The sequence below is a fragment of the Triturus cristatus genome, chromosome 1_2, assembly GCF_964204655.1.
Source record: "Triturus cristatus chromosome 1_2, aTriCri1.1, whole genome shotgun sequence".
NCBI lineage: Eukaryota > Metazoa > Chordata > Amphibia > Caudata > Salamandridae > Triturus > Triturus cristatus.
This window is the reverse complement of record NC_140580.1, coordinates 984,307,050-984,325,497: the sequence shown is the minus strand read 5'-3', so window position 1 is coordinate 984,325,497 and position 18,448 is coordinate 984,307,050. Positions and strand designations below refer to the sequence as shown.

The 18,448-nt window shown below is 43.6% G+C and overlaps 1 protein-coding gene across 2 annotated transcripts in view; it reads left to right on the top strand.

Moving 5' to 3' along the window:
• The window catches only part of LOC146868523 (olfactory protein-like), a 346,233-nt gene that overhangs the window by 317,617 nt on the left and 10,168 nt on the right, over positions 1 to 18,448 (top strand). For both annotated transcript variants that reach the window (XM_085615691.1, XM_085615683.1), the window contains 2 exons: positions 7,948 to 8,087; positions 16,311 to 16,378. In XM_085615691.1, coding sequence (XP_085471817.1) covers positions 7,948 to 8,087; positions 16,311 to 16,378 — 208 coding nt within the window. The remainder of the gene's footprint in view (positions 1 to 7,947; positions 8,088 to 16,310; positions 16,379 to 18,448) is intronic.

Genomic DNA, 18,448 nt, shown 5'->3' with positions numbered 1-18,448 from the left:
CCATAAATGGCCTGAGGAGGGGGGCCACGCAGCCCCCTCCAATTAAATGAAAATAAAAAAAAAAGGCCATGCCCCGGGCGATGGGGTCCCCCGGGCCGATTATGGCCTCGGTAGGGGGCCACGTGGCCCCCTTAAAAAAAAAAATTAAAAACCAAACAATAGGAGTCAGGCCCAGGGCCAAAAAAATTAGGAAAAGAAAGGGGGGGCACACAGCCCCCCTTCTTAAAAACACACAAAAAAAAAGACCGGCATCGCCCCGGAGGCCCCGCCCCCTCCCTGCAGCACCCTGCAAAAGCGCCCCCTGGGTAGGGTGACCAGATTCTCAAAACAAAAACGGGGACAGGTCATAGACATAAAAGTAGGACTCCGGTTTGCAGTAACCATCGACATAATTTGACAGCTGTCATACACATAGAAAAAGGACTACAATGGCAGCTCCCTCCACAGAGATGAAGCATTGCAGACAACAAATTTGCGGTCTTTTATTGGCACCCCTCTCCTTTGCACAGCAGCATTAGTACTTTTATTACAATTACACTTTTAAGGACTATAGCATATATTTGCCAAAAATCAATAGACCATCACAGGCTAGCAGATGCCAGATTTACTAGCTTTATCAAAGCTTATTTCTATAGCTGCTGCGTCAGCACCACGTAAAGTACAACTCACCAATGTTGCTTAGTTGCTCATGACAGAAAAGCATGGGAGGTAAACTGCAGAATGCTAAATTGCCAAATGACAGCCTTGGACCAATGTAAAAAAAAACACTTCTCTCCAGGTATGACTGCCTTAGGGTCTTAAGAGTCGCAAAGGCTGGCCGACCACACAGTCCTCCCACATTTACGTGGTCACTGCTCAGATGTCATGTTACCTTACTGGGATATGTATAGTGCACTCTAGCCATTGGTATCATCTCATAGTGCAATAGTGTGAAGACCTGAGCAAAAAGGTCGAGCAGCGCTTCTCGCCTCTTCCACAGGCGCTAACCCTGCTCCTTTAAGTTCTTTCCAGCTAAACCCTTTGCCGTGATCTGAAAAGTCTGTCAAAAGGTCAAGTCATAGCTTTGATATGGAGAACACAGATGCATCAATTGGTTAGGAATAAAACATGCAATGAGCAATGCATTAATCCTTGCACGGTATGCATAAGGGCTACTGAAAAGTTTGTATGGCTATGAATACAAACTACAGGACGAAGAAATATTGTTTTATTCAAAGTAGAAACTTTGGCTGGCAAAATGACGTAGGTGGCGCTGCGTGTAAAATGTCTCTCTTCAAAGGATTTCCCTTCTTGCTACAGCACTCACCTCAGTGACAACACATGCTGTAAACAGTGCAAAGAGAGTATGCGCGCGCATGCTCAGCCGTAACAATGAAAAACAGGGACATTTCTGTGTTTAACCTGGACACTGTGTCGGGACACTTCTCCAAAAACAGGGACCGTTCTGGGAAAACGGGGACATCTGGTCACCCTACCCCTGGGGCCAACTAGCCCACCAGGTGATTCCAGTAAGTGCCACTGCGCTGCGTTGCAGAGAGGTGGTCTAGGCTGTGCCCCGTTTTACACCTCTCTGCAACGCAGCTCTGTGGCACTTACTGGAGGTACCTAGTGGGCTAGTTGGACCCTAGGGACCCTCAGGATTCAAGGGGTCTTAATCTCCCAACTTAAAACGTCCACAGAGCGTGTATACACAGTGGTGAAGGGAGGGGACGGGGCCTGAGGTGACGTGAGCAAACACGCCCTGTGGCACGTTTTAAGTTGGGGAAATAATTCCCCTTCAATCGTGAGGGCCCCTGGGGGCCAACTAGCCCACCAGGTGCTTCCAGTAGGTGCCACTGCGCTGCGTTGCAGAGAGGTGGTCTAGGCTGTGCCCCTTTTTACACCTCTCTGCAACGCAGCTCTGTGGTGCTTACTGGAGGTACCTAGTGGGCTAGTTGGACCCCAGGGACCCTCAGGTTGCAAGGAGACTTAATCTCCCAACTTAAAACGGCCACAGGGCGTGTTTGCACAGTGGTGAAGGGAGGGGACGGGGCCTAAGGTGACGTGTTCAAACACGCCCTGTGACGCTTTTTAAGTTGGGGAAATAATTCCCCTTCAATCCTGAGGGCCCCTGGGGGCTAACTAGCCCACCAGGTGCTTCCAGTAAGCGCCACTGCACTGCGTTGCATAGAGGTGGTCCAGGTCGTGCCCCTTTTTACACCTCTCTGCAACATAGCTATGTGGCGCTTACTGGAGGTACCTAGTGGGCTAGTTGTACCCAAGGGACACTCAGGATTCATGGGGACTTTATCCACCAAATTAAAACGGCCACAGCTCAGCTCGCCCCTCCCTTCACCAGTGTGCAAACGTGCCCTGTGGCGCGTTTTAAGCGGTAGTTTTAATCCCCCTGCCCTATCATGTACTAGGGTCTTACAGAGGAGGCCATGGTAATCACAGGGGTACCCCAACGCATAGTGTTCCCTAGTGTATGTAGGTGTTTTAACTGTATTCTAAGTGTCTTTTAGCATAGCACTGGCTCTAGGACTGGTTAGTCAGTTACCACCAGTACCCATCTGAAAAAGTTGAGGGTACAGGATGATTTTGTAACAAGGCCTCTTTCTGCTCCTCTGTTTGCTCTTTCTGCACGTCTTCCTTCTTCCTGCACTTTTCTTCGTCTTTGAGGACTTCTGTTGCTTCTTTCTGCATTTCTTTTTCTTCTTTCTGTGTGTTTTTCTTCTTTCTTTACATGTCCTACTACTGTAGGCATAGTTAGAAACTAGCATTTAAAAAACCTTAGAAATTAACTGAAAAAATCATAGGTTTCAGACACGTTATAGTTACAAATTAGCATTTAAAAAACCTTTGAAATTCACTGAAAAAACCATAGGTTTCAGGTTCGTTATAGTTAGGAATTAGCATTTAAAAAACCTTCGAAATTCACTGAAAAAAACATAGGTTTCAGGGGCGTTATAGTTAGTTGGACATTTCACTCGTACAAAACCATAGAAATTCTCCCGTTATAGTTAGTTCAACGGTTGATCCTCAAAGAAAACCGTAGTTAGGAATCCATTACCCTGCCATACCATGCCTGACGCGTGACGCGTGACGCGTTTCGGGTCACTGCCCTCATCAGAGGCATCATGTGGGGCAAATTACAATCGCACTTACAACAAATGTCCCGCTTTAATTGCCATACTTCGGAAAATCTGGACGGCAACCGCCGTGATTTCTGGGAATTGTAGTGCAAACCAATTCGACCCATATGGGCTGTCATCACCACATTCACCAAACACAATCAAATAGCGATGCCAATGAGGCACAGGGTCAAGACTGATTTGCATATGGCTGGGTTCAAACTGGAACGGCATGGTGAGCAAAAAAACAATGGATTTAGGCCCAGATCTCTGTACTGGGGTGAATGTATGACATTGTTCTGCATTCTGTCCATCAATTGGTGTTTTTGCATTTGTCACCCCGAGTGGGAAGGGTATGCCCAGACGTGGGTCCCGTGCTCTCCATGCCACTGGAATCAAGCTATCCTGGCTGAAGAGGGGTGAAACCCCGAAACCGGTCCTAGGATGCTTGTTTCCAGTCCAGGGAGGACCTGGCTTGGCAGTTCGGGCTGGACTGTACCCATGAGGCACAGGGTCAAGACTGATTTGCATATGGCTGGGTTCAAACTGGAACGGCATGGTGAGCAAAAAAACGATGGATTTAGGCCCAGATCTCTGTACTGGGGTGAATGTAAGACATTGTTCTGCATTCTGTCCATCAATTGGTGTTTTTGCATTGAGAAATTTGGAGCGTTGCAAAGATATGTGGAAGAATACGAGTACATTACAAGGGTGCCATTGTACTCTTTATGTTGTTCAGTAAAAGTTTTTGGGGCAAGTATGTAGTCGTGAAGCACAGGTTAAATTTGCGGTCAATCCAGCACATGCTTATTCAAATAATAAATTCCCCTTAGTTAGCCAGTAACCAGAGACGTAAGTACTTGAACCCCTAGCGCCACACCCACGAGGGAGTACGCCCGAGCACAAGTGCATGCATGCCCCCCCACCAGAGCAACGTCCCCGTGGGCCAAGCTTACCTCTGGAGTAGCGACCAATATCCTTGGTAGTTTTGTAGTTTTGGAGTCCTTAATCTGGATTCAGCGGCTGGCTAATATTCTTCTCCCAAGCAAAATAAAGCGCACGCTCAGGGGGAATATGCATGGCAGTTGAAAATGTATTTCATTACCGCATTTCAACTGCGAATAGTCTTATATTATATACACAGAGAAAATTAAATGTAATTTATTTCCATTTTTTTTGCTTCAGAGTTTTATCTAGCACAAACTTGACCCTAAGGTATCAGAGCACTCCATACGAGCACTAGTTGCGTTACAGAGGGACACATTCATTTTGTTAGGCACGGGGAGATTAAGTGATTTGCCCAGAATCACAGGGTGTTGTGCATCCCTTGCCGAGACTCAAACACGTTTCCCCAGCTTCGCAGTTGACCGCTCTAGCCGTCAGGCTATATCCTCTCCCCTTGTTGTGTGTGGGAAGGAGTCTATAACTCACGAGAGGCAATATGCACATCTGCACATATGGTTTATACTGTGGTATATTTTCCAGTTATATTTGTTTAAAGAAAATGTATTCAACTAAAACCATGATGCCAAGGGTTACATTTGAGCAGATTAAAGATGCCTCTGATCAGAAGGCACAGTATGTCAAGTTTGGGGTTACCTGCTGCTGGCCCAGTGGTCACTTTTGCTCTCTTGTGTACACTGAAAGACACTAGTGATGCCTTTCACTGTACAAAAAGTATAGTGATTGGCCTCCGCCGGTTTTGACAGTCATTCAACGAGGTTTTTACATTTTTTTGTAAGAACCAACCTTCCAAAGCAAGAGATTGTTTCAGGAAAACAAAACAAGCATTTACAATGCAATGGTTTGGCATTGTTAAAGTTAGAGCTATTGGCATTGCTCATGACATTATTTTTGTTTATGTTTTTGTTTTTAAAACATTTAAAGAAACAGCAGTGTTATTTACAATGTCAATAGCTTAATCACTCAAATGCGAGACCTATTGCATTTGCACCCACACAGACCCACCCACCCACACACAAACACAGAGCCACCCACCCCCACACATGCAGAGCCACCCACCCCCACACACACAGAGCCACCCACCCTCACACACAGAGCCACCCCCACACACACAGAGCCACCCACCCCCACACACAGAGCCACCCACCCCCACACACAGAGCCACACACACAGAGCCACCCACCCACCCCACACACACACACAGAGCCACCCACACAGCCACCCACACACACACACAGAGCCACCCACACAGCCACCCAAACACACTAAGCCACACACACAGCCACCCACACACACACAGCCACCCACACACACAACCACCCACACAACCACCCACCCACACAACCACCCACCTACACACACACACACACACAACCCCACACACACACCCATGGGTGCTGGCGTGCCCTACATGCATTGTCAATAACTGCTGCAACACTCTGACAGGGGCAGTAGCATTGAAAGCTGCATTCTGGTGCCTGGGGTGCCCAGGATTGTGAGAGATCACCAGCGGCCTGTATCATGGCTCTCCTAAAATGGCGGATTGGGATTGCAGTATTTATGTAGCGCTTACTGCCAAAGGCTAGTGGCTTCAAAGCAGTGAAAAGCAGGTGCGGGCATGGAACTCTGTTGTATTCATGAGAGAGTATAATGTCCACCAAACTCTAAATCGGGCCTAAATAACTTGAGATCTACCCTGCTGTTCTTAATCCCAAGCGAAATAGTCATCAATAAAAATACCCATACTAATCCTCTAATTGCTCTGGCAAGGGCAGATTTCAGACAATTTAACTGCTTCAGAAAAAATGATATACATGACAAGGAAATACAAGCCATGCTAGAATTATCTGAAGTGGATAACAGTGTCATGACACAAGAAGTGGAAATAAATGTGAAAGAAAAAGCTAAACCGAACACAGTTCAGAGCCTAATAAAGAGTTCATTTCACTTCTCCAAGGCAGCAAGGTAAAATAAAAACCGAAAGACAGTTCTTAAAACAAAACAGGATGTTCATACTGCTGCATTTTTCTGAAGTCTCAGCCTATGAGCGCTCCTTACACTGTGACCACAGCTGCTAGACAGTTATCATCAGTTATGTATTTATTTCAGCAAAAAATTAGATGCAGAATCATATGAACTCCTGACACTCAGGTGATTTTTTTCGAAGTATAAAAATCACCCTAAATCTAAAGAATATTCTACCCAACTGTCCACAGACTTTCAGTTCTAGAGAATAAGAGAAGTGTTAACATCTAAACAAAAAGTGCTCAAAGCAGAAGGCAAATGAAATAATGAAGACACAGCTGACTCTCATGGATACAATGCTGCAGACACTTTACAGAGAAAAACAACTGGGCCATTAACCCCACCCCACCCACTGTCTTTAATAAGATAATGGGGATTAACAATAGATCCATGGTATAGCTGAAATGCCCAATTTCCTGTGGCAGGATATCACTTTCACCTATGAGTTCTCATAAATATTTTTGGGAAATCAATTACATCTGTTAGTTTTGCATATACATCAAAAATAGCATGGAATTAACTGTACATGCAGATGCACAGAGCGTAACATGCTGTTTATTGCCATTGTTGAGGGAAGGTCAGGAATCATGATTTATTTAAAGCTGCCTCTCATGAGTTCTCGTTCCTCCCCATATTCAAATGTGTTAATAATATGATAATACATTATTTGCATCTGCATAAATACTATGCACTGCATGTTTGAGTGTTTTTATTCCGCAAAATGCTGTGGTATCAACAACCATATTTCACAAGGAACCATGAAATATGAAACAAATGTTACCATTCGTTGAGAAAAATGGATCTCATCATCATAATGCCAGTCACAAACCACTCTGCAGAGCTTTACAATTGTCATAGCTAGTATGATGTGTATCATGGATAATCATATTATGTGACAAAGTTATTTAAAATATGTGTTAAAAATGCAGCTTAAGTGACACAATCTCTACCAGTATTACTTTCATCAGTTTCAGTTAGAAACCTAGGGCCAGATTCACAAAGGTTCCTTACACTTTTGAATAATTTACCCCTTTGTGTAGGTTTAATACTTTTTTGGGTATTCACAAAATCTGAGTCTATATTTACTTCAAGAGTGTAACATACATGTCTCCACCAAACTGAAGGGCCTGGGGCTATTCATGAACTGCAGGGTTTATTCACAAAGGTAACTTAAACTTTTGAGTAATTTACATTTGTTATTTACTCTTACACATTTGAGTAACTTTACAGTCGGATTCGGTGAATAGTCAAAAGTATTAAAGTTACTCAAAAGTTAAGAGTAACTGATATGCTGTCATTAGAACCCCACAATGGGAGTATTGGACCACATTAAATAATTACCCAATATGTATCCTTTCTCTTTATCTCCCTTTCTCTCTCTATATAGACAATACAGTGGCAGTGATAGATAGCCCATCTGTAGTTATTATTATGTCTAACATTCAACACCTTTGATGACAGCTTGACAAATCTGCATTAATCTCTAGAAAAGCAATGTTTATCAATAGGGGAGCATTTACAGGAACTCTGAAAACAATGCAGGTTCTTCTTGTACTAAACTGTTGGGCCAGTCTTTTGAGTACTGCCTCTTCAGAATACTCCCATGCCCTGATTTAGAAGCAGTTTTATACTGTCTTACGGCCACCGGTAGAGGTGGTTCTCATCTGCCAGCTCTGGCGTTGTGGAAAGGGAGAAAAGGGTACTACACCATAATGCCTGCTCTTGTGCAGGTGATTCACATGCCAGTACTGTCACGAGCCATATGATAGCTGGCTCGTGGCAGTTACTCTATATACAACAGGCGTGTCAGCATTCTGGAGTCTTTTGATTGTCCCTTCTCTTCCAGATTCTAGGGAAGTGGTATGCTGTGGCAGTGGCATCAAACTGTCCAGAATTTGTTCAGATGAAGTCAGTGATGAAGATGCCCATCACCATATTCAGCTTACTTGACGACGGATCCCTATATGCTGCCACAGGCGTCGCCGGGTAAGTGTTAGACAAAGCACTCAACAAAGCTAGTAGCCTATTTAATAGGCAGGATTCAATGAGCATGAAATATACAGAAGATACAGCAATGATTTCTATTAGAGCTTATTTTTTTACTTTAAGGTATGAGCATACATTTAGAAAATTATTTTACTCTCCATACTTTGGCCAACATTTGTCACTTTAGGGTCAATTTTTAGACATTTTTTGGAAACCCTTTTACCCCATCACTTGACTAACGAATCAACCTTTTGCTCTGAGCACAGCTTCAGAAATTGTTATTTGTTTAACTTATTGCATCAGGCCATATCCAATCTGGTTTTACTCTTAGTAGTAATCTGCTACTTCCCTCTACCTTAATGGTAAGTATCTTTACCACTTTATTGGAATGATGCATGATTCTTGTGACACAAAAGCGCAGTAGTCTATTGTAAACATCTGAGCTGGAATCTTATTTTCCTCATGGGAAACAAAGAAGGGGCCATGAGAAAGTGTTCTTAAGACAGAATCACTAGCCTAGCTGGTCTTTACAGACAAACGCCTTGTTACTTTCATTCATCAATGTTGAGCCAATGAAACACATTGAATCCCAGGAAATCCTTGACAGCTCCCAGAATGGTTTTCGTGCCAGTCCCAGCACCGAAACCGCACTGGTAGCAGCCACCGACTGTATCCGCATGCAGGTTGACCAAGGCGGATCTGCAGTGCTGATTTTGCTTGACCTTTCAGTGGCATTCCATACCATTGCCCCAGTGCGCATGATTCAGCGACTGCTGGAAGCAGGAGTTACTGGTAGGGCCCTACAGCTTCTCCACTCTTTTATGACCAGCAGAACTCACATCGTTAGCTATAGTGCTTTAGAGCAAAGGCCTTCTGCCTTCTCTGTTGGGTCCCCCATGGATGTTCGCTTAGCCCTAATCTTTTTAACCTCTTTGTTACCCCACTTGCAGAGTTTCCATGACAAATGGTTTGCAATCAGTTACCCAAAATTTTAATCAATGTATGTCCAGCATTATATGCTGGATGCATGACAATTTATTAAAAGTCAATGTGGACAAAACTGAGGTGCTAGTCTTTGGATCACCAAACTCCATCTGGTCAGATGAGGGTCTGACCTTTGATGCCCAGGTCAGCTGGACAGTCAGCACCTGTTACTTCATCTTAAAAGCCCTGCGGAAAGTCCTGCCGTATATATAATATGAACTACATTGGCCTACTATCATCGCACTAGTTCCATCCAGGCTGAACTACTGCAACGCTCTGTACCTTAACATCAGCACAGAGGCCCTAAACATGCTTCAGGTGGTACAGAATGCAGCGGCAAGGCTGATTGTTAACATCCTGAAGTATCAGTCAGCCAAGGAGGAATTCAAGCCTTGCACTGGCCCCCATAACAAAGCGCATTTCCTTTAAGGTCCTGAGTATGGTGGACAAGGCTATGCACAGCAATGGCTCCTCACACGTAAAAAACGTATTTCAGTGGTACAATCCAGGGAGGACCTTGAGATCCTCCTCACTAAGAAGACTGGTTTCTTCCAGATTTCACAGGTCCAGATGGGATGGTTGCTCCTTCTATGTGGCAACGACCAAGCTATGGAACTCCCTGACCCATTCTATTTCAAAGGCGGGCTCTCTTCCGGTCTTCAGGAAACTTCTGAAAACTTCGTTATTTGCTTTTTAGCTGGAAGCTGGTCCTTTTTCTCCTCAAACGTTTGCTTAGCGCCTTGACACCCGTGGGTATAAATGCGCTTTATAAATACTATCCAATCCTATCCATTCCTTACTTTGGCAAATGGAGAAAATACTACACTCTCCATCATCTGCAGGCCTAAAAAAGAGCACACAATACACTTAAAACTGTAGTAGACACATCTGCATTTTACACTAACCTCATCTACATATTCAGCCTCTGTTCAACCTCATCAACAAAGAACTCTCCCCTGTGCTCTAGTTTCTCGTTTTTAAAATTTGTAAGTATAAAAAAAGAATGAAGTATTTTAATGAACATTCCTAATTTTTTCATAAGTTGTTTGAAAACTGGATTTTTCACAATGGTGTTCTGCAAACATGATATCTTCACAGCTATGCCATTAGCAATAGATATATTGGTACACATAGTAGACCAGAAAGGCAGGGCTTACTATGCTAGATAAAGTTTTAAGATAAAAATATGAAAATAAAGTGGTGTATTTACCTTTAGTTTACAGACCCAGTAGAACAGATCTTTCTCTATTGGTGAGCTATTGCGGGGGTCCTACTATTAGAACAATCTCCGAAGTAGGCATGGGTGGAACTCGTGGAGTTTCACTCCGTGAAATTCACTGAGTTACACAAAAACTCTGTGAGATTTTGTGTAGTTCTGCCCACCCCTGGTTTGTAGAGAGGACCAAAGGTGAAATATCCTGTACACTACATTGGAAACTAAGAGATTTCTTTGCATGCTACCTTGTTTCGTTCGCAGGTAATCTTAGGTGTTTTTAAGCAGGCAGGGAGAAGAAACAACAAGAAGTTTTCTCCCTTTTGCAATTTCATGACATGAGCATTTGTCACACAAGTGCACGCAACATGAAGGTGAGACATCAACTGCAGATGATAAGAAGCCAAATTTAAGCGGAGCTGAATTTATCTTTGTTATAAAAAATAACAAGCATCAACGCTGTGACACATTATGGAGTCTTTAGAGAGAGAGGCTTTTTTGTTTCTGATACGATTGTAAATGAGAGAAGATGAAAATCATAATTCTGCTCACAGCAGTTAATGTTTTAAAAATGTCACTATGGATGGGTGTGTTTCCCTTCATGGCACGTTCCTGCATGTAAGGCCTCATTTGATGCAAATCTGTCCGTTAAAGGTATAACATTTCCATGACAATGACTTGTTTTTGGACACCTCTGTTGCACACAATGCACATTCAGAGATTTAAAAAACAGCCCTTTGTTCAATTCTTCCAAGAACAGAAGCTTCTGTTTGGCAGAGTCAAACGAGTTGATCCATTTTATGCACTTTGGTGTGGCATGGCGAGGCTTCGTTCCTACACCGCTACACTGGATTTTATTGGAATCTGTGGGGAGGGTCAAGGGCCAATGCCAACCGGTAGCTGACACTCACTTCACTATTGCTGCAAACATGGATCAGCTGTCTTGTCTCCACAGCTGAGCTTACTCCTTTCATCTCACCTGCCACAGTCTGCCCTACTTCTCTAGTGCCAAATCCACTTACACAAAACCTGCGCACCAACTAAACCAACAGCTGCCGATTGGCTGCGGTGCAAGTGTGGCAGACTTTGGGAATCACTCGATAGGCTGACTAGGGAAGGAAGAATCTAGACACTTTATTGTTTGCTGTAGGGCTTCCAGTATGAATTTTCTAGCTTCTGATTGTTAACACCAATGTTAATCCCAGCCTTGCTGTTGATGCCTTCTGTCAATAGCTGCACCCTCTCCAATAACCAAGCTGGCTTTGTGGTTGCTGAGCACAACAACTCACTGTGCATGGTTTCGATAGATATGCAAGAATGCCTTCAATCGTAGCGTCCATGGCAGAGTCAGGCAAGAAGCCATTGCTCAAGTTGGAAATGGTGCTGGTGCTGATTAATTCACCCGTTAGAATAAGTGGAGGAATTTATTAGTAATCCTCATTACAGGAGTAACAGAGTAATGCGGAATTGCTAAATTCTTCCAATTCCACAGGCAGTATTACAAATTCCACACACCTCTAGTCTTAAGGAGAAGTCCTTTCTCCACACTCATCAGCTGAAGAGATTAGCCTTTGTTGTTTAGACTTGCTCAATTTTTCACCAAAGTGTTTGACCTGTCAGCCTTAGGGTGACCTTCCCCCAAACTTTTTGCATTCACCCCCCCATTTTAGCTGAATACATTTTTGTTTGTCTTATGACTCTGTGTACTTTATCACTGCTAACCTGTCTAAAGAGCTTGTGCTCTCTCCTTTAAATCTGGTAAAATTGGCGTACACATTATTAGCTTATTTAATTTACTTATAAGTCCCTTATAGAGTGGGGCACCATATTACCAGGGCCTGTATACTAAATGCTACTAGTGGGCCTGCAGCAGGTATTGTGCCACCCACTTAAGTAGCACCTCAAAACATGCCCCAGGCTTGACATTGTAGTCTGAATGCAGTTTCAAACTGCCAAATGGACCTGGTAATATAACCCCTTTGCCGAGCCTTACACTCCCCTTATATTGCAGATATGACATTCCTAAGTTAAGCCCTATGCAGCCCACAGGGCAGGGTGCACTATAATTAGGAGGCTGGACGTGCACGTTTAAGATTTGCATGTTCTGCTAGTGAAAAACTCCTACATTCATTCTTCACTACTGTGAGGCCTACTTCTCCAGTAAGATAGCATTGGGTTGACTTATTAAATGTAATAGATGCTATATTTTATTTGAGAACAAGTAAGCATTTCATGTTTGGTGCCGGAGAGATTGTAATAAACAATTCCTCTTTGATGGCACAGCCCAACTTGCAACTGTTTGCATTGTTCATGCAGCCAGCTTGGAGCCAGGGCAGAGGAGTCAGGAAACTTCAAGCACTTCAAAAGGATTACTTTAGAAACTTGTTCTACTTCAAAGAAGACACCAGGTATAAAGATGGGACCCTCAGAACCACTCTTCAGTTCACCTTTTGGACCTGCGGAAGGGCTCTCAGAGGACTGTCTGCTGCTATGTACTCCAGAAGGCTGTTTCTCTGCACCTGTATGGACTGTTTTGCTGCCTGGAGCCTGCCTTCAAGCCTCATAGTCCAGCTCCACTGCTTGAGCCATGCCTCATCACTTGAAGCCAGGCCTACCAGAGTCACTCTAAGGCCTTGGGGGCTGGCCTCCTAATCAGAGCCTCAGGGACAGCAAAGGCTCCAACCATATGGAACCTGTACCTGGACACAGCCTGAGTGAGTCCTAAGCCCCCAGGTGGTGCCCCTCCAGGCCCTTCCAATCCTTGCCCCACGGTTGTGCTGCTAAAGGTGCCCAGATTGCCAACATCTAACGATTGGGATTTGGAAAATATTTGGCTAAAAACTGCTCTGGCAACTGAGGGAAGGACAGGCCAACCTGCATGTTTATCTGCCAATGTGCATAGCCGGTCGGCCTGACTTCGCAGTAGGTCCTGCTACCTTCTTCTCAGCACCATCAAATTCTGTTCAACGGTTTTTGGCTAAAGGGGTATCCAACCTCCTGAACTCTCATCGGCTAGAGCCTCCTGCCGCATCCCGCTGAAGATTTTTGACTTCCAAAACAGATACTAAGTCCGCACATAGAAATCTTCACTGCAACTTTGTCCAGCGGCTCTCCCATGAAGACGTCTCCATCTTGGACACAGCCTGCAGCCTTGCCCTCTTAACTTTACTTTCTGCGAACATTACTTTAAAATGTATTTTAAGTCCAAAGGTGAGCGCTTACTTTATGTGATTTGCGCTCCATCGCCGTCGGCCATATTTTTTTACTTTGATCCTGTCTTGTGCGGTTTTATGTCCGCGGTTATCCCTTTAATCTTTGGCGTGCTATTTTTTACATTAAACTTTAAAAATTCATAATTCCGGTTCTACTGATTGGATCCTTGTTGTCTTGGTGTCGATTTATTAAAACATCCTCTATGTTTCTAAATTGTTATGAGACTTTTAATGATCTGAGTTTTATGTTAGTACTGTTTGTGAACTGCAGAAATACTTTACTCATTGCCTCTAAGCTAAGCCTGACTGCATTTGTGCCAAGCTACCAGAGGGTTAAACACAGGTTAATTTAGTAACTTTTGTGGTTCACCCTGACAGGGATTGTGGCTTTGCTTGAGCAGGGATAACACCCCACTCGATCAACAGCTCAATTGCTCACACTGAGTGATTTTTTAAACCCTTACGTTGTATTGATCTGAAGCCATTGATCAACACTCAAATATTACAATCTCCTTCTCCTAATAACATCACCTGGAATGCTTATTAGAAACCAATACATTGGACACGATTTCTCCAAAGTTTAATTTTAGGACTGATGAAGCAAGACTCACAGGATACTGCAGTGAGATGAGGGTTGCATAGAAAAAGCTGGCAAATTAATCATAGTAAAAGCAGAGAGTGTTGTACTAGATACTTTAAATGAGTAGTGCACAAGAAGAGAAATGCCACCACCCAAGGCTGAAGAATGGTTGCTATGTCTTAATTCAAAACCAGTCTGAATGGCTAATGCTTTGTCAGTGGGCGAGTCTGTTAGGTTTCAGTAAAGTCAATGCAATTCATCTGATAGGTTAACTTAGGTTCCCATCACAGAAAGAAAAGATGCTGCAATGTCTATACATGGACTTACCACCTGTTAGTGAGAATGCAGAGGGATTCACTTAGAATAGTGCGCTTGCCTTAGGCAATGGTTAGGAACACAAGAACTGGCAGCATGACCCGTGGAACGCGTTATCCTGGTGTGGATGAGTGCGGACGGGCTGGCCTTTAGCACATTGCCAGTTCAGCCACGGTTCGCATCTGCTGTGCAGCCATTCTGGTAGGAATATTAAGCAGCCTGTAAGTAATGGCACGAGTCAGTTGATCTGTGTCCGGTATAAGTGAGAAAGACAAAGTAATAAGACTGAGGTGTGGGGACTAGATGACAAACCAGGTGAACCATCCAATTCTGTGAAAAATACTAGGTGAGAAAAACAAGTTAAATGAACAGCAACAAATATAAACTAACATGAATAATACAAACTAAAAGAATAATGTGCAAAGCGTGAGCTAACCAAAATAGGAAACAAAAACAATGTAAGAGGCAAGTTGGAACTTTTCTCAACATATAAGACAACATGAGATTCGATTAAAGGTAATTTTAAATGGTCTCAGGTTATGATTACCTGGAAGGGTTTTGTGCTGACGTACCATTAGAAGGCCCTTCTCAGTGCTAATCAAGTTTAATCCTAAGGATTTTGTGGTCATGGCCAAGAAATATTTTCGGGACCCCTTTTTGCAACAACTCTGAGTTTTTTAATGCAATTTCTGCTAATTCAAGTTCTATAGTGCCTAGCAATATTGAATAATATGTTGAAGGCTGAGACGCAGAACTACACAGAAGTGAGCTAGAGAGAAAGTTCATTTCCCAAAGGACCTCTTGGCAGGTGGGAACCCTGCCCTATTGCCCACTTTGCGCAAACCTTAAAACGTCTCAGCGCTAATCAGGTAACCCACCATTGCTGCAAGGAAGAAAGAAAAAGAAAAAGGGCTGATTACCAACTAATGCGATTTCCGCTGGTGTTACGAGATAAGCTCAGAAGTGTTTGTGTTTTCTGCAGTGCTCTGTGACCCATTCAGGCACTGTGCTCTGAAGCCCCACATACATAGAAAGATAGTGTTCCAAATATATATTTCATCCTCACTACTCCTATATTATATCATCTGATCCCCATATTACAAGTGCCCAAAATGGTCTGTGCCTAAAAAACTGTTTTAACAGGCCTGTTATTCTAACATATCTCACCTTTCATTTCACTACTGGCTGATCTCCTCTAAAAACAACCGCTCATCCTCTAAGATTGTGTTTCACAGTAGTGTTGTCTGGCTGATCATCGTCTATGTTGTCGTGGTGGGTTCGCAGGAGTTTTGAGCAGCGGCAGCAGCAACAACAAGCCAAGAGGGAAGGGGCTGGATTTTCAAGCTCATGTTTTAGCTTGTTCTGGGCACTATCACCAGAGATGTGTCGGTGGGCCACGACTTTATAGCCCCATTTTTTGGGGGGCTAGGATGATATTGCACTGGCCCGTGTATCTCGCTGTGGTCTATGAGGGTATGACAGGCCGCTGGCTCATGTTTGAGGGGCAACGGATGGCCTCCAGTCTTTATTCTGAGGTTGGGTAGAGCAGAGCAGAACTCCTCAGAATTCCACAGAGTTTTAATGCAACTCTGCAAAATTCCACGTGGTACAACTCCACGAGCTCTGCCCACCCCTAACGAGTACACTGATACCTTTCAGGAGGACTGAAAAAGTACATCATGACTTGTGAACTGGGATATCTGGTATACATTTAATCACTGGGCCTAATTGGTAGTTTGATGCATCTCCACCATGACTATTGAAAACATTGGCATGTTGCTTCAGTATCTTATTCATTAAGTCTAGTGAGCTGATGAATACGTATGTGCTAAAATAAATATCAAGGTACATATGTGTTCTTTGTCTACAGCACAATGGATTACTAAATAATATGCAAGCTTATTTGTGTTCTTTTCCAGACCTTCAGGATGCATGAAGATGGATATGGTATACCATACCGTCAAAGACGGTCAATACACTCTAAGTGGTGAGTATCAACCGTAAGGGGTGTCTATTCCACAATAAGGGTGTGAGAAATTTGTGTAATTTGCTTTTGCATATTGAGGGGTAAAATTGGAAAAATTGCACATAAATATGCAAAATGTAAAGCCGTCATTTAGCACTATATTTTAGTAAAAAATGCATTTGTGCATGAATTTTTGACATGAGGATGCCTTCTGGACTAAAAAGTGCAACAAACAGAACAGCAACAAACAACAGCCACCCACATTCTGGTTGCTCGAGTTGTCCCTGTACCATATTTGTGCTGCAAGTAGCAGCATAATTTTGTGAAATTGTGAAATGGCATAATTTTGCCAAATTCACATAAAGCATATGGCAAAATTCAAAATATTATGCAAATTACGCCAGCCTAATTTAAATTTCACCCAGGCCTACTCCGTACACTTTTTTACCCACCTGAATGACCTGTTATCATGTGGAGGTCAAAAAGCAATGGCACAAATATCAATGGAAACTCAAACATAACTGTGGGATCCTGTGCTTCCCTTATCCCTCCATGAGTAAGCTAGTGCTTGGCGGGCCCGATTTAGATCTCGGCAGACGGGTTCATTGTGACAGATAACCCATCTGCCGAAATATAAATCCCCTAGGAAATATAATGGGATTTGTATTTTTGCAGACGGGATATTCGTCACCGTTGTGACTGGGTAACCTGCCCGTCGAGGTCTAAACGAGGCCCTTCGTTGAAGCATTTTAAACTAGAGACTGAGCAACATGCCTATTTTCTGTGGTTCCTTTGCCCATAACCTTATACAGGCTTGTCAAAAGCTTTTGTGCACCCTGAGTCATAAACATTCAGGGCCCTGGTTTACAGTGCCATCTAGTGGCAGCTAACTTTGCCTACTTTATTAAGCATATATCACAAGAGCAGGCTGGGAATGCTTATGTGATACATATCTTTAGCAATGACCATGCAGAGCCCTGAAAAGAGCAGGTAAAGGTAAAACAGCCTTAGATGCCAGAGGCGGCTGCTGTCAAATTAAAGTGGAGGAGCAGCGCAGGCAGAATATTTTGACCCAGAGGAACACTTTCAATTGTGGTTCATTTCAACCAGTGGACTACGATTGAGAGTTCTGGAGTTGCGAATTTCCCACAGTGCCTGTCAGTGAGTCAGAAGAAACATTTGATGAAAACAAACAAATTTAAAAGTGTACTTACCAGCTGCCTGGTCCTCTCCTCCGGTGCCTGCAGTCCATGGCTCCAGCACAGGTTCCCAGAGTCTAATGAACTCCCCTAACCAGTGCAGACGCTGCTCTCATGCTGGCAATACTATTAACCAGAATGAGAGAAGTGCCTGGATTGGTTGCAGAGGGCTTCCTTGGCACTCACTCATGACAGGGAGCCTGTGCCTATTCCCCTCCTGTCTGTACAACACGTTTCAAGACAGTCAGCCAAACCGGCATGCACACGTACAGTGCCCACCACTCCTCCTCCCCGCTGCTGTCCATCACCAGTAATGTCACCGCCCGCCGATAAGCTCGGCTCTGCTGGCAGGACAAGAAATAAAATCATAATAAAATTGTTATATTACCATTTTATTTTTCATGTTTTCTCCGCTGCCTGCAGTGAGGCGACGCTCCTCTGCCTTAATGGATGAGCCGCCACTGTCAGCTACTCAGCCGTTGTGTCAGCCCTGACCTGAAACATGAAGTAAAGTGAAGAAACCTTTGACTGGCTCTGCTGGATTCTTAAAGTGGATAATAACAAAACCAGTATCTGTCCACAATTCTATCGTGGACATCATTTAGGGGTCGCTGCAACACGCCTCCCCAGTACCCCTGCAACTTTGCCTGTGTATACAGCAAAACGCACTATGGTGTGGAAAGAGCCGCAGATTCCATCTTAAAAAGTGAAATACAAGTACTATTGACTCGAGGCACATTATTTTGCCTAATATATTGTGAAAATCATATGGTTTAATGTTTGGCCTCCCACTTATATACTTTATAAATTGATCTTAAACGTGTTTTTCAGATTGTTCTTCCCATTACATTAGAAACATTTGTAGATTGCACTAAGAACAGTTCAAATATGA